We start from the raw sequence: 16929 nt of genomic DNA, 5'->3' as shown, positions 1-16929 counted from the left end.
GGCCTTGCTTTAGTAGTTCTGGTATCTTGTTAATCACAGCTGATTCTTCAGCTTCAGTTAGGAAGAACCACAGAATCTTAAATCAAAATAGCAAATGATCCTGTAGAGTCTTTAATCAGCCTTCTGAAATGCTACAAGCCAGGCCTCCATCTTCTGTACTGCTCTCAACATTCTTATCTTCCAAGCTTCTACAGAACATCCCACAGAGCTCTTAATACCCTTTGGCCCTTCTAGCCTAAAGTTTCAAAGTCCTTCCACAATCCTCCCCCAAACATGGTCAAGTCTATCACAGCAACACCTGACACACTGGTACCAATTTGTCTTAGTTAGAGCTTTATTGCTGTGATGAAGCACAGGACCAAAAAGCAAGGTGGGGAGGAAAGGGTTTATTCAGCTTACACTTCCACATTGCTGTTCATCATCAAAGGAAGTCGGGAGAGGAACTCAAGCAGGGCAGGGACCTAGAGGCAGGAGCTGATGCAGAGGCCATGGAGATGCTACTTACTGGTTTGCTTCCCTTAGCTTGCTCAGCCTGCTTTCTCTAGAACCCAGGACCACCACTCTAGGGATGGCACCACCCACCATGAGCTGGTCCCTCCCCCGTTGGTCACTAATTGAGAAAATGCCCTACATCTGGATCTCATGGAGACATTTTCTCAACTATGGTTCCTTCACCCTTCACCTCTGATAATTCGATCATGTGTCAAGTTAACACACAAAACCAGCCAGTACATTCTGGCTTTTATTAATGCTCTGCTACTTATTGAGATCTTGTCTCAGAAATGACACCTGATCAGGCATCAGGGTGCATACCCTTAATCCCAACACTCAAGAGCCAGAGACCAGATGTTGCTGTAGTTTGAGGCCAGCTTGATTTGCAGAGTGAGAGTGAGTTCTAGCTCAGCCAAGGTTCTATGGCAAAACTTTTTATATCAAAATCCCCAAATAAATAGAGTAGCTAATTGAAATACTGTCCAGAATCAAGCTTTCAGTTTTAGTGTGCATTCCAGTGTCTACATTAGGAATCTGTCTGCAAGTGCTATACTTCATAAAAACTGAACATGGTAAGGCTCTGCAGATTGCTCTAGGCAGTGGTGGTACATTCCCTTAAATCTAGCACCAAGGGGGCAGAGGCAGGCAGATCTCTGTGAGTTTGAGGCTTGTCTGGTCTACAGAATATGTTCAAGGACAGCCCGAGCTACGCAGATAAACCCTGTCTACAAACAAGAAAACCAACCCAACCAAGCAAACAAAAGTCCCAAAACAGAGGGGACTGGATTTACGGCTCAGCAGTTAAGACCACAAGCTGCTCTTCCAGAGGTCCAAGGTTTGACCCCAGCCCCTATGTGATGGTTCACAGCCATTTGTAATTCCAGTCCCAAGGGATCTGATGCATTCTTCTGGCTTCTCATAATGCATAGACATGCAGGCAAAACACCCATACAGACAAAATAATAAAATAACTTTAAAAAATACAATTTTTTGTTTTTGTTTTGAGACAGGGTTTCTTGTGTAGCTGTGGCTGTCCTGGAACTTGCTCTATAGACCAGGCTGGCCTTGAACTTACAAATATTTGCCTGCCTTTGCCTCATGAGTTAAAAATAGATTTATTTTGTTTGTGTGTGTGTGTGTGTGTGTGTGTGTGTGTGTGTGTGTGTGTGTATGCACACACACGCATGTTTATACGTGCCCATGAAAGTTAGAAGAGGGCACCAGATTCCCTGGAAGAAGCGTTGCAGGTACGTGTCATGGGTGCTGGGACTCAAACTCAGATCCTCTGCAGGAGCAGTGCTGAGCCATCACTTCAGCTCTCCCTGCAGATTGCTCTTTGTTAAAAAGTTTTGTAGTGTTTCCAGGAGGGAGCTCACCTTTTAGCAACAGCAGCTAAACATTGTGTCATGTTGCTAATTGAAGTGTATGTCAGGATTAGTGGGAAAGTTTGACCCTTTGCTTACAGTCCTGTGGCCTGAGTTACTAATCTAGCTTCTTGGTGCCTTGTTTCTGAGATGAGGAGAATACCTGCTGTTTCTCAGACCTGTGTGGCCAAGGAGGAAGGCCTGGGTGCTCACCCTTCTCTGCCTCATGAGTTGGTCTGTGGAGCTGCATCCATGACTGTGGCTGAGCAAGTGAATCTAGACCTGTCTATTATCATGCTTGTAAGTCTCCGGAGACTCTGAAAGCAGTGCCAGGACAAACAGCAATCCTGTTCCTTTGGGAGAAGAGCAGACCTGTGAAAACATGTGCTTTATCACAGAACACAGAGTCTTCATATGAGTAGCTTGGAGCTGGGTTTCCTTATCACTGCCCCCTGCAGGCACAGGGGACCTGCAGAGACACTGCTTGCCTTTCTTTCCTGTGAGGCGACGGCAGAAAATAGTTTTATGTTTGCTGATTCATTCTTGGAGTCTTCCTGCCAGGCTAGTTTTGGTTAGCTTGTCATTTTACTGGGTTTTACAGTTTGTGCAGAAAATAGGCCTTCTGTTGGTGGGCTGTAAAGGTTAACTTCCCCTGAGCACTAGGGAGTTGTCTGGGCATATCTGTTGTTGTTTATTTTTGTCTGTTGTCCAGACCAATCTGACTCTTGTTCAGAGGGATTTACTTGGGTGCCACAGCTGGGGTCATGATGCCAGAGGAGCAAAACAAACAAGGACTGTGCTCTGATGCAGCCACAGTCACACCCTCTGGCCATGCCAGGAAGAAGCCTGCCCCTGTTAGAGAACTGGACTCTGACTTGAGCGCCTTCCCTAAGGATGAGTGAGATCTGAATGATGAATGCAAACACAGAAGTTGGGGTGGGAGGTAGTTCAGCAGAGGGAGCAGCCTAAGCAAACAATTTGTGACAGAGCATCATGTGGCTGAGACCTAGTGTGCTTGGGAGGAGGGTCAGAGCCCCACAGGGCCATAGACAAAACAGTGACTGACACTGAAGAGTTCGAAACAGAAAGAAGGTGCTGGCACAGTCAGGCTTGTGTTTTGAAAAGGTCACTTGGGCTGTGTACACATCTTACAAGGAGACTAGAGGGATTGCTTGGGATCAAGTAAGAGGCAGTTATCGTCATACTGGTGAGAGACTTGGAGTGATGGCAACACAAACAGAGCTAAGAGAATGCATTGGTGGCCTGGTTGAAAAGTAGAACTAAGAGAACCGGGGTAAGAACATAAGAACTGGAGTTGTTCAAGGAGCTCCAGATTCCTAACTCTGGTCTGAACTCTCAGATGGGAAGAGGGAAGACCATATGGGGAGAGGGAGGGAGAAGGCTTATCTGAGCTGGGACGAAGTCTGCCTTTGACTTTGATTAGTCAGTGTTTCACCGCTGTGGCAAGTATCTTAGAGGAATAAAGAAGGAAATGTTTGGCTTATAGTTCCAGAGCCTTCGGTCATTGGTGGCTAGCTTCATTGTTTTGGGTCTGAGATGAGGTGCAAGGGTGTGGTGGATCAGAGCTCACGCCCAGGAAGGAGAGAGAGAGACAGAGACATCAGGAACAAGACATCCTTCAGAGGCACATCCCTAGGTCATCTACCTCCAGCCAGGCCCACCTTTCATAGCTCACTCAGTATGAACTCACCAGCAGATTAACCTGTTGATACAGTTAACACCTTCAGGAGCTAATCACCCCTCAACAGTTGGCTCCATCTAGGGACCACAACTTTAAAACATGGGTCTCTTGGAGGACATTCCATATATAAACCTTAAGCACCATCAAGTTAGACACATGAAACAGGAAGTGACTGCATAAATAAGTCTGAGGTTCCTAAGAAAGAGGCCTAGTCTGGAGACTGGAATGTGTGGGAGGGGGCCTGGGACTAGAACCTCCAGCTCTCTGCCTGGGCAGAGGAGGTGACATGCGCAGAGGGAGCTAGAGTAGAAACAGGTGAGAAGCACAGGCAGATGCAGAGGAAAATTCTCGGTGCATGGGGTTGGTAAGTGGGTGCCGAGGGAAGCATGCCTATTAGGTTAGAGACGTGGTTGTTGATGGCCTCTTGAGCTGTTTGGGTGGAGAGCTGCAGGTGAAACCCAGACTGGCGTGGGCAGAAGTGAGAGTAGGAGGCTTGTTTGGGTGTGCTGTCAGGAGGGTGTGTGTAGCCTGTGTAAGATTTGTCTTTTTCTTGGTTTTGAGAAAAAACCTTGCTGTGTAATAGTGGTTGGTCTGGTACTTGTGGCAGTTCCGCTTCAACCTCCTGAATGCCGGGATAACGGTTGTGTTGCCATGCACACTTTTAGTTTTCTTTAAGGTAGAAGAAGCTTGAAATTTTCTAAATGTCATTGAAAAGGGATCCACTTGAGGGAGAGGTTAAATAATCCAAGAAAGGTGTTCAACACACACTGAGTGCCTGCTTCTGTCTGCTGACATATTCTGGTGGACATCACAGACAGGCTTGTTGTAGAGTTTCTATCAGGCGTGAAGGAGCTAACACATAGTATGTCAAAAGTGATCAGTCAGTACTATGAAGAAAGATGAGACGAGTAAACCAGAGTGAATGTAAAAGGTCTTAGGGATGCAGGGCAGGTTGGTACCAGGTGGCAGTTGTTAATGATGCTGATAGGCCTCTCCAGAGTGGTGACATGTGAGCCTGGAATTGAAAGGAGAGCCATAAGATATGGTGGGGAATGGAGGGTGGCATCCAGAGTTGTCGGGGGGTTGGGGGGAACAGAATGGTGACCGGGGTCAGATCATAGAGGCTTGGCAGCCATACAGATTCTGAACTTACTTGGTGATGTGGGAGAGTTGAACAAATGAGGGCCATTGGCTCCCCTTGTGTGAGCCACATTGCCTCTTTGCTGCCTCAGAGCAGCTAATGGAAGGAAGAGTTTGTTTGGGGGGTCAGTTTGATGGACAGTGCACTGTGGCAGGAGCTTGAGGGTCTGGTCACATGTCCACAGTTGGGAAGCAGAGAGCAGTGGATGCTGGTGCTCAGCCTTCTCTTTTACCACCCAGGACTCTGGCCATAGAGGATGCTGTCCACAGTTAAAGTGGCTCCTCTTACCTCAGGTGATCTAATCTAGGGAATCTCACAAGCATGCCTGGAGGCTTATCTACTAAGTGATTCTAGATCCTGTCAAATTGACACTATTAACTGTCACACACTATAAGATGGTCCCTCTGCCTACTGTGTGGAGAAGAGCTATGGGATGGGAGAGAGGGAGAGAAAAAGCCAGAAGCACAACAGTAAGGCAGGTAAGTGTGGCAGTGATGATAGCCTTGTAATGAGAAGTGATCAAAGTGGCCAGTCCTGAGAACATGAAGTCCCCAAGCAAGCAGATCGGAAAAGGAGGGCATGGAAGGTGTACCCTCCACACACAACAAGAGGTCAGAGGGTGGGCACAGGCAGGTCCCTTTGTAGGCTTGCTGACAGGAAGTTGAAGGAGTCTCTGTGTGATAGCTTTGAGCGTCTCTGTGAAGGAGAAGCCGCCACATCAGCTGTGAGGGAAGGATGTGATGATGCCAGTTGGTGAGGTAGACTGAGTAGAATGAAGTATGGTACGCATGGTGCGGAAATAGGGCAGGGGGACAGACTGACTGTATTGAGGTTCCCTCTGAAGCCGGTGATGGCAGCATCATAGACCTGACCGTTGATGGATGTCAGCTTAGGTGGAGGCCAGTCACCACAGGATGGAATTATTATCTTAGGATGGAGTTTTGCCAAAAATTGAGACCAGAGATCAAAAGTCATGGTTGTTGAGTCTCTCATTCTAACAGCAGTCCTGCTGAAGGGCTCCACCTGGAAAATTCAGGAAGAGGAAAGCGGATAGGTTGGTCATGGGAAGGTTTGGCAGGCCAGGGGAAGATCCCCTGGGAGCATTTGAGTAGGTGGGCTAGCTGGAAGGAGAGGAGATCATGTGGAGAGGCTAGCAAGGAGCTGGAAGTGCCCCAGTTCTGCATTGGGCCAAGATTCAGAATGTGACCAGTCATTGTAGGTGGCTTTGGGGTGGAGGAGCAGGTGGTTGAGAGACTTGAAAGGGAATAGGGCTGATTTGGATAGTAGGGATATATGGCTGTCCTGTTGGAAAGAATGCTGTGGCCTGAGGGCATTGGCTAATAATGGTTGGGCAGGGCTGGATGTGAGGATTGTATAGGCCTTTGTCAGGAAGGAGAGGTGAGCTGGTGCCAGGTTGCTGTAGGTAATGGCATCACCCAGAAACATCTCGGGAGAAGTATGGCTTTTAGCTACAGCTGTCCTATCCCAGGCCTATTTCTCTCCTTTTTGGCCTGCTCGTTTATTGTTACTGGCTGCCCCTTTGGCACTAAGGAGTACAGTGCTATTAGCGTGTGAGTCCCACCAGCTGTCCCTCTCCCTGTCCTCCTCTTGGGTGGGTAGAGTGTGGGTGCCCTCAGTAGGTGGCCTGCGAGGAGGTCCTCACTGAGAGGACTGTAGGCTTCACATGTGTCACACTGGCTGGTGAGTGTATCTTGTTCTGCCACCCTGGGTTACAAAGGACACAGTGGGCACTGTCACTAGTGCCAGGTTAGTGCAGTCAGCAGCTGTCCCGCATGTTCTCTCCTTTCACGGCACTGGAGACTCTGAATCCCCACTAGCTTTTGGCTTGAGATAAGAGCTAAAGAAGTGACACTGTCGCCTGCTGTATGCATACTTTGCCCCTTCAGATTATAGCAAGACTTCTTTCCTGGGGTTGTTCATTCTGGGGTCTGGGACTGCTTGTCATCCAAAGTTCTTACAGTAGGAAGTCAAAATTCAGGAGGTTTGAAGATTCACCTTGCACCAGTCAGCTGACAGGTGTCCATGCCTGGCTTGGAACCTGGTTGTGTTTGAGTCTCACACTCACAGGCTATTGGGAGGTTCTACCTCTCACTTGCCCTGGTTCTTTATTCTCCCTCTTTTTAGTGGGAAAACAGTTGTGTTCTCTAAATATACCCAGAGCCCACCTCAGCCAGAACCATGGTATGCTATATTTAAAGCTCGTCTCAGCTGAAACCATAGTTTATGTAGGACCCATCTTTTAGCTGGAACCATGGCATATCTAGGGCCCATCAATAAGCTAGAACCCTGGATACAAAGATCCACTTGCCTCTGTTTCCTGAGTGCTGGATTAAAAAGGCATGCACCACCATGCCCAGCCATCTGATATTTCTCGAACTACCTGGTAGCCATAGCTCATGGGAGAGGCCTCCTGTTTCCCGCCTACTGCTGCTGCTGGGTGTGTGCCGGTGGTGAAGTGCTTGCTAGCACATGGAAGGCCATGGGTATCCCCAGCCCCCTAGGCTAACCAGAGTGTACTTTTGCCTTAGTCCTGATAGGAAAGGTGATTGGGAGATTCCATACCTGGGTTGTAAACCAGCTTTTACCTGGAGAAAGTGCCTGTGTTTTGAACTATTAGTTGCAGCTTTGTGATTTGTGTTAGTGAAAACAAAACCACATTTAGGTTGTGTTGTTAATAGCTTACAGATTAATTCTCTGTGCATGCTTTTGAACTTAAGCTCACATGAGCTTATGAACACAGGCTCTCTAGACTGATTTTCTGGATTCATCCCAGCTCTACTTGGAAAGTTCTCTGGCTCTTGTTTCCTAATCTGTAAGATTCATACAGTGTTTGCCTTGGATTCTGGCCTGCTTCACTTACTGCCCTTCCGAATTTGTGCGGAGCCTGTTGTTCCGTCCTCGGTTGCTGGTTGTACTCTTTAAAGCCACCACTCTCGCCTGCTGGTGTTTTTCTGCAACCAGTAAAGTACTGTCTCTGAGCTCTTCCCTATTCCTTGAAAAAGAAACTGTAAACCAGTAAGTAGCCTCATGGCCAGAGCAGCCAACAGATCAGACTTACCTGGGCATAGTAATTATACAAAAGCTACATTTTTCTTTGAGTTGCAATCTGAACTTTCCTATAAAGACTGGGTTTTGACATTTGGGGTAATCAGAGCAACTAACACCCTTGGGTCAGGGTCTCTGAGGGTGCCAGTGCTAGCCATTGAAGGCTGCTGCTCTCCTGTCCCTAAGATTCCGTCTCCCTGACACCTTCCTTGACATTTCCTTCCTGGCCTGCATAAGCCTTCAAGTGTGTAGCCCTGCATTTAGTCTTGTTTTTAGTGTCTCGTATGGTCAGTGAATGGCCATACTGGAGAGATTCGTTGCTCACTGGCTTGGCATCTAAAGCAGATGGTTGGAGACTCAGGGACCACCTCTTTCTAGCACAGGCTTGGCTGCGTCAGATGCGTCTGCCTGAGCCCTAAGAGTGCTTCTCATGACCATAGTAACCTTACGTTTAAGTTGGCAGCAAGAATGTATCTGTCACACAAGCTTGTCATTTAAGCATAACACACAGGTTGATGGAAGCTAGATCTTGAGGCCAGTTTTGTGGCCTTCTGTTGGAGGTGGGCGCACCACTCTTAGAAGAGTCATGTCCTCTAAGGACAGGGTCCTTGTTGTACAGTTCCTTTCACAGAACATCACAGGCCTTATGGCTTGATATTGGTCATCTGGATATTCTCTGCTGTTTTCTTAGGTGTGCAGTGAGAATTCGTAGGCCAGCCAGAAGGTTAGACATTACCACCTCTAGCCAGTCCTGTTCCTTGATTTTCCGAGCAAATGGAACTTACAACTTCCTGAACTGTGTCTTAGTACTGTTAGGATGCCTAGTGCTAGACTGCTGGCTCTCAAGAGAGTGTGTAGAAAGGCTTTGGTGTGTTTTCTTTCTACCTTCTTCCTTTCTCCCTTCCTTCCTTCCTCCCTTGCTCCCTCATCTGTTTTGGTACTACCTAGGCCTGGGGACCTAACATATGTACATGGAGTATATTGGTGGCTGGGGTCAGGAGTATTTAGCTAGTATTTAGCTCTTATTTTGGTGGTACCAACTTAAAAAAATGTTTAGATCCTAGAAAATATGCAAAAAAAAGGGGGGGTGGGGAGCTGGAAAGATGGTTTAGCAGCTTAGAGCTCTGGATGATCTTCTAGATTTCCAGGTGCTGGGTTTCCAGCACCCGCATGGTGGCTCACAACTGTCTGTAACTCTATTTTCAGGCGAGCTGATACCCTCTTCTGGCCTCTTTGGGTATCAAACATGCATGTGCATAGGCATACTTGCAGGCAAAACACCCAAACACATAAAAGGTACTTGGTTCCAAGCCTCGTGACCTGAGTTCAATCCCAGGGACCCACAGGATGGAATTAGTGAACAGACAACTGATAGTTGGCCTCTGATAATTACATGCACACTGCTGCCCTTCTCCCACTATCTAAATAATGTAATTTAAAAGACCCAAACATCACTTCTCTACTATTTAGTTAACTTCCAATATTTGCCTAACTTGTTTCAGTATTTTCTTATCATATTTTCTTGCATAGTTAGATGTTTTGTGTTAGCTGTTTTTAACATACACCAGCTATGCAGAGGAGGTAGTGCATAGACCACAAAGCCAAGACCTGGGTTCAAATCCTAGTTCCCCCATTTCTTAATGTGTAACGTGGAAAAATTCCTTATTCCCATGATATCCGAATTTCACATTGAAATATTCATTCTCATTGGAGGGAATTTGTTCAGGGAACATTTGGTATTCAAGACTGGTACCTGCCAATAGAATTCAACAGGCTGAAGCAGGAGAATCATGAGTTCCCAGTTAGCCTTGGCTACATAGAGAGACCTTATCACAAACCACAACACAACACTGCAGGGGAAAGGAAGTGCTGTTGTCATTTAGAAGGTAGAGGCGTGCACAGGATGGCTCCAGAATGTCAGTAGTACCAAAGATGTGAGCCTCCTCTAAACAAGAGAGAGATAACAGTAGTGCCAGTGCACAGGGTCCTGTGAGTGTTAGGTGAACTGAGCATGAACTTACATTCATGCCTAGCACAGTAAGTCCCAAAGGCTGCCATTACTGCTGGGATAGATTGTTGCTTCCCATTATATCAAAAATTGAGTGTTCCATAGTCTCATAAATATTCTTTTCAATGGTTTCCAGATACTTTATAGCAAGCCTTTCTCTTTTGTAAGTGTTGCATGCTCCTAATGTGCTTTTTTCTTCTTCCACCAGATGAAATTAAAGCAGAAATAGAAAAACAGAGGTAAGCAGCAGTGCTTCCTCCTTTTGGGGGTACAGCAGGTGGTGACCATGGGAACCCCTTTCCATGCAAATTTACTCTTAAATTTAAAGGGCGCACACCTCTGCTAGCACAGTGCTTGCTCACCCACCAGACCTCCCAGGCTGGGCAGGCGACCAGCCCAGTGCTATGTGCTTGGAGGGATGTTAGAGAAGGCCAGATGAGGCCTTTACACCTTCTCCTGAGGAGGAAGCAAAAGCCTTGTCTTGTGTGGAAGGGGCAGCTTGCTGTGGTAGTGCCTGCCCCTTATCTTGATGGGGCCAGCCAGTCATGGATGAGAGACGTGGCTCTGGCATGGCTGCAGCAGGTCCAGTCCAGGATGCCAGTGAGTCCACTCACAAGTCAGGGCTTTCTGCATGTGACATTCTGGTGGTTTTTTTCTCAAGTTACATATACTCAGCTTATAACCATAGTGCCCCAGGATAGAGGTCCCAGCACTTTTAACTAAGTGCTTACCAGCAATATGGGAAAATAGAGTAAAGTGGAGAGAAGTGACCTTTTTTTTTTTCCTTCTTCTTCTTCTTCCTCTTGGCCCTTTCCTGCTTTTCCCTAGGCTTGGCACTGCGGCTCCACCAAAGGCAAACTTCATTGAAGCTGACAAGTATTTCCTTCCATTCGAGCTGGCCTGCCAATCCAAGTCCCCTCGGGTGGTCAGCACATCCCTGGACTGCTTGCAGGTACCATGTTTAAACTTGGTGTGAGGGGTTCTTCAGAGCCACAGGCACTCCTTTACCTGTAGCCATGCTGTCCTGGCACCAAGAATGCCCCTGGAGGTAGTGGTGCAAGAGCAGTTAAAATCTTCCTTTGTGGAGATCTCATGGTGGGAAAGGGGTTCGCGCTTCTTAGCAACAGTAGACATTTCCCCAGAGGTACATTGCTTGTAGGTCAATTGTGTTTGCTATACACAGGCACATGACATGCCCCCAGCCTCATTGTTGATGGCATCAATGCATACTGTAAGGTGTAGAAACAGGTGCAGCCACACTTGATGATTTGTGGAAGCTCTGATCTACAGTTGCTATAAACGTGAACTGGGCAGCCCCAAGAAGTACAGGCTTGGGTTCCCCGGTTCTTCAGTTTGGCTCAGCTGATTATAACTTTATTCTCTGTGTGTTTCTATTTAAAGACACCTCTTAATATTCATCATTGGCTCATTAACATTGTGTTCACAGCCAGCAGCATTAATGAAGTGCTTGAACCAGGTTTATCTAACCCGCAGTTTCTTGTAAGCAGTCCCAGCCTTAACTCTAGGAAGCACTTTTCTCACACACTAAGAGGGTGTTTAAAAGAGCATAAAAGAGAAAACTGTGAAAGGCAGGCAGTGAAAACATCACAGAAAAACCACTTGACTATGGAGGAAAATCTGAAAGAAAGCAGTGTCACCTTGTTCCACCTCCGCTGTGATTTGGGATTTTCACTGTTCTTTGCATTTCTACAAGTAACCATAGAAGTTCCACAGTTCTGATTTGGGGCTTTCAAATACATGTGAGTGAGTGAATGAGTGAGCAAGCAAGTGAGTGAGTCAGTGAGTACATTTGAAACCAACAGTCTGCAAATGATGAGGATTGACTGCAGTTAGAGCTTCAGTGATGTCCTCATAGATGATCTCTAACTGCTGAAGACAAGGGAATTTAGAGGTGGAGCCTGTCCAACAATGTCGTTAAGAGACAGTTTAGGCTCCTTAGTTCACAGTTCCCAAGCCACATTTTTTTTTTCATTAGCTCCAAGTTTCTGATCATCTCTTAACCTTAGTGGAAGATGTATGTGTGTGTGTGTGTGTATATATATTTTATAAGTTTGTATTTTATGTGCATTGGTGGTTTGCCTGCATGTATATCTGTGTGAGGGTGTTAGAGCCTTTGGAACTAAAGTTAAAGACAGTTGTGAGCTGCCATGTGGATGCTGGGAATCAAACCTGGGCCCTCTGAAAGAACAGCCAGTGCTTTTAACCAGTGAACCATCTCTTCAGCCCAGGAAGAAGTTTGAATATATTGAAGTTTAGTAGCAATTCCTAGAACAGGGAAACTGAACAGATGATTCTGTTCGAGTTGCCTAGAGAGTTGTGTAAGAAGGTTTGTGAAGTCTCATTCAGATGAACATTTCTTGAGAAAGAATGCTGTCATTGATTGGTTCTGTGTGCCAAGACATAGAACTGCAAAGTGGCAGGGCACACCATGTTTTTGGCATTCTCAGTATAATATTTACTTGATTAATCTCTTTTCTTTAATATGCATATACTTTAGAATTGATGACAGGTTTTTTTCTTCCATAAAAGCAGTTCTTCCAAATGAAAAATCATCTTTCTCATTACAGATAATTCTGTACATGTTGTCCTATGTGAAGCATCTAATGAGCCAAGAATTCTTAAATGGCATGCTCAGTCCTATTTCTATCCTAAAATATTTGATGCTGTGAATGTTTGGTGAGGAAATTTGACATAAGCTTAATTTTAGTTGTTTTCTCCCCCATGATGAGATTTAGTTTGGGAACTGGTCCCAGCAGCTAACACATTGATGTCCTAAGAATGATAGCATACAGCCTTCATTGGGCTGTCAGCCCTGCCCAGGTGCTTCATCCCCGTTACCTTGTTTAAGCTTCATAAAGGTGTTTATTTTCATTCTTGTTTTTATTTTGTTTTGTTTCTTTTTTTTTCTTTTTTCAAAATAGGGTTTCTCTGTATAGCCCTGGCTGTTCTGGAACTCACTCTGTAGACCAAGCTGGCCTTGAACTCAGAGACCCACCTGCCTCTGCCTCCCAAGTGCTGCTTCATTCTTGTTTTAGAGTCAGGGAGTCTGAGGCTTAGATAACAAAGTGGCCAGTTCAGTTCAAGACCTCCTGTTCAATAAGTAGGGGCTTGTTTGGGTATGTAGAACTTCCTAATCCCACACTTAGGGTCTGGTCTGTTGTCTGCTTTTGTGGATAATTTGATTGGAATACAGTGGTCTCAGCTTGGGCTGTGATAGCTGAGTCTCACAGAACACCAGGCCCTTTCTCATACCTCTGGAGCGTGAGCAGTCTAAGATCAAGGCCCTGGCTGATTTGCTGAGGACTGTGGCTCAACTTGTAGACTGCCATGTTCTTATTGTGCCCTAGTGTGCTAGCATACAGGCTTAATTTTTTTAAAATTCTGAGACAGTTTCTCTGTGTGGCTTTAGCAGTCCTGAAAACTGCTAGACCAGGCTGATAACCACTGCCTGACAAAGGCATAACCTTTTAATGGTCACTTTTGGTTCTGGGAGTTAAGAGTATAGATCTAGGAGACACATCTTCCAGTTATAGCAACAAAGAGATGTGTATTTTTTCATTTATCTGAGGCTGCCTTCGCACCGTGTGGCTTTGGTGACAAGTTGCAGTGGAAACCAACTGACCTGTGTATGTTCAGTGCCTAGTCCTTTATGGGAAAGATGGCTGACCTTGTTCTTAACTGTCACCCTCTGACCTGGCCTTTTCAGTGACTGCATTAGTGTCTTCACTCTGTGTGCTTGCATGATTTTTAAACACCTTGGCGTTCTGTTTCACTTTAACCCACTGGGAGTCTTAAGGCTGAAGGTGTGTGGTTCTCCTTTTGGGTGGAATTCTCTGGAGTTCAATAGGTACACTAGGGCCTCTTTGTTTAGTATGCAAGGTGTAAAGTGCTACCCTTTTTATGACTTTAGGAAGTGGATGGGCACCCTGGAAGACTGAATGGAAAGGAGCTTACCCTCTGCTGCCTTGCTGAGCCTGCTTGACTGGAATTTCCTGGCAGTTGAGGAAATTCATGTCTTGGAAACCAAAGGCCAGAATCTAGGGATAAAGTCTGATTTCAACAAGAGTGGAGCCAGCTGAAGTCACCTACACTGTGCTTGTCATTTGCTTATCTTGGAGAAGTGACAGGGACAAAGGTGCTTTAGAGTTTGCTTTGTAAAGAGAACAGTTGGCACAGATGCCCCTCCCTTCTGGGAGAAGCCTAGAGACTTCTGCTGCAGCTTCTGCAACACTGAGGAGCCCTGTGCTCTTGTTCTTTAGCACTGAGTGACCCATACTGCCTAGAGGCAAAGCCTGTCTTGCCTAAGTTAATGTTTTTTTCTGGTTGCATATTAATATTTTTTGGAATATATTTCAACTTAAAATTAACATATATACTGTTATTAAACCTTGTTCATAATAAAACATACAAAAATAGAATTTTTTGGTTTTGTTTTTGAGACAGGTTCAGCTTTTTTGTGTAGCTCCAGCTGTCCTAGAACTCACTGTGTAGACCAGTGGCCTTGAAGTCACAGAGATCCTTCTGTCTCTGCCTCCTGAGTGCTGGGATTACAGGTATGCACCACTACACCTGCCTTCAAAAATAGAATTTTTCTTTTTCTTTTACTGTTTGTTTGAGACAGGGTTTTTCTGTGCAGCCTTGTAGACCAGGCTGGCCTGGAACTCACAGAGATCCACCTGCCTCTGCTTCCCTGAATGCTGGGATTACAGGTGTATGCCTCCACATTCAGCTCCAAAAATATAATTTTTAAAAGGTCAAGATAAAAATTAAATACAAGTCATGTGTAGGCAGAGATGAGTGGAACTCTGTGTGGTGGAGGCCAGCCAGGGCTACACAGTGAAACCCTGTCTCAAAAACAGCCATAACAGTGGGGCAAAGAGGGATGCCTCATTGCTAAGAGCAGTGGCTGCTCTTTCAGGGGACTCAGATTCAATTCCCAGTACCTATGTGGTGGCTGGTAGTCATCTGTAACTCTAGTTCCAAGAGATCTGATGCCCTCTTCTGGCCTCCACAGGCACCAGGCATGCACATGATGAATAGACACACATGTAGGCAAAACACTTACGCACATAAAAAATAAGAATAATTGTTTTTCAATTAGGTATAAATTAGTGCTGGAGATGTGGTAGAGTGCTTGTACAGCTTGCATGAGATCCTGGATTCAGTGTCCAGTACAGCATAGAATGGCCATGGTGATTTGTATCTATAATCCCAGCACTCAGGAGAGAGAGGCCAGGGGATCAGAAGTTCAAGGTCTTGTGTACATTGGTCTCTGTCTCAAAAGGAAAAAAAAAAGATAAAAGTGGAATACTATTTTCATTTTACATCCCAGTGAAGTCTGTAGGAAACAATTGGCCCAGAGTGTCCTGTTTTTATCACATATGTTGTGTTTTAGCTCTTTCTGCTGTTTGGTTTTGTGTGTAGAGGTTTAGGTTCTGTGGGGGTTAATGGTGAGTTGTGTGCATGTGAGTACATGTGGAGGCCAGAGATGACCCTTGGGTTATTCTTCAGGAGTGTCTACATGGTTTTTGAGGCAGGATCTCTCACTGGCCCTTGGGGCTCAATGATAAGGCTTGGCTGTCAGGCCAGCAAGCCTCAGGGATCTGTCTGTCTCTACTTCCTGGGCACTGGAATTACAAGGGCCTGTCAGCCACTATTCCTGGCTTTTATGTGGGTACTAGGGATCAAATTCAGGTCTTCATCATTGCATGGCAAGCATTTAATGACTGAACTACATCCCTAGCTCTTAATTAAAGTTAATTATTTAATATTATTATATTTGAGACAGAATATCTACTATGGTTGGCATGGACCTCGCTATGTAGACCAGAGACCTGCCTGGTTCTGCCTCCCAACTGCTGGGATTCAAAGCATGGCCCTGTTTTTGTTTTTCGACACAAGCTCTTGCTATGCAGCCTAAGCTGGCATCAAATTCATAATCTTTCTGCCTCAACTTCCTAAGTGCTGGGGTTACAGGCCTGTGCAAAAAGCCCGTCTGACCAAAAGCCCATTTTCTATTTTTTGGTGTTTGAGATGGAACCCAGATGTGATTTTGAAGCATCAAGCTGCTTCCTGGTCCCAGGGAACTTCCTTTTTGAACATTGATATTTTGGGAGTTGTAACTCATCCATTCATATCTCAGTGTTCATGACAGAATTTGAATCCTAATGTCAAGAGGGAGAAGCAGAGTCAGAACTGGACACTTGTCCACCCAGAGCCAGCCCTATCCTCCTAGGATCTTGACCAACAGATCAGGGTGGGATGAATGGCTCTGGCTTGTCCTCCATTCTGCCTGCTTTCTTCCCAGTCCCAGAGTTGGGCTTGAACAGCAGAGGGGCAGGCAGTCAGCTCCTTCTGCCACACTAGTGTGCACTGTGTTTCTGCTTAAGCCGCTCTTAATCTTTTTCTGCTTATTCAGTAAAGGTGCTTTGTAACTTGTGATGGAGAAAGCAACTCAGAAATGTTACAAGCTTCTGCAGGATGGCCACTTTCATAGTACGGTGGCTCTGTGGGCATCCTCAGAGCACTTGCTTGTCTATCTTGTATCTTGGCTTGTGAGCAGTCAAAAGACTACACACAGAACAGCGGTGTGCTCCCATTCTTACCAGCTTCCTGAAGCAGAGTATGCCTTAGAAGTCTGGGCCTTGGGGCTAGAGAGATGGCTCAGTGGTTAAAAGCAGTAGCTACTTTTCCAGAGGACCCACGTTCAATTCCCAGCACCCACATGGCAGCTCACAACTGTCCGTAATTCCAGTTCCAGAGGATCTGACACCCTTACTTAGACAGACCTGTAAACAAAACACCAATGTACATAAAATAAGAATAAATAAATAAATCACATAAAAAATAAGTTTGGGCCTTTTGTCAGGCTGACCTTTAGAATAACCTAGACAGTTGAGAGGAAAAAAATGGTTTCCTGAGCTTCCCCTTCCTAACTTCTAGTTCAGTAGGTCTGGGTTGAAGTCCAGGAGATTGCATTTTTGTGAGCTCCTCTGGACGATCCTGAATCTCAGCCAGGTGTAGAGCTCACCCTGACCTCTGCCTCCCAGTTCTCTCTCTGTCCCAGGGTCTAGATTGGGTATGAGGTTGCCTGCCCAATGGGGGATGTTAAAGGTTGTGCCCAGAATACCTGTAC

At 45.8% G+C, this 16929-nt stretch overlaps 1 protein-coding gene across 1 annotated transcript in view; it reads left to right on the top strand.

Annotated features, from left to right (window-relative positions):
* Window positions 1-16929, top strand: part of Arfgef2 (ADP ribosylation factor guanine nucleotide exchange factor 2) — an 88993-nt gene that overhangs the window by 6815 nt on the left and 65249 nt on the right. The window contains exons 2-3 of the mRNA XM_021637923.2: window positions 9982-10012; window positions 10602-10725. Of these exons, the coding sequence (XP_021493598.1) occupies window positions 9982-10012; window positions 10602-10725 (155 nt within the window). The remainder of the gene's footprint in view (window positions 1-9981; window positions 10013-10601; window positions 10726-16929) is intronic.

This window comes from Meriones unguiculatus, chromosome 4 (genome assembly GCF_030254825.1).
Source record: "Meriones unguiculatus strain TT.TT164.6M chromosome 4, Bangor_MerUng_6.1, whole genome shotgun sequence".
Taxonomy (NCBI): domain Eukaryota; kingdom Metazoa; phylum Chordata; class Mammalia; order Rodentia; family Muridae; genus Meriones; species Meriones unguiculatus.
The sequence above is the reverse complement of the archived record's forward strand: the minus strand, read 5'-3'. Positions and strand labels throughout refer to the sequence as shown.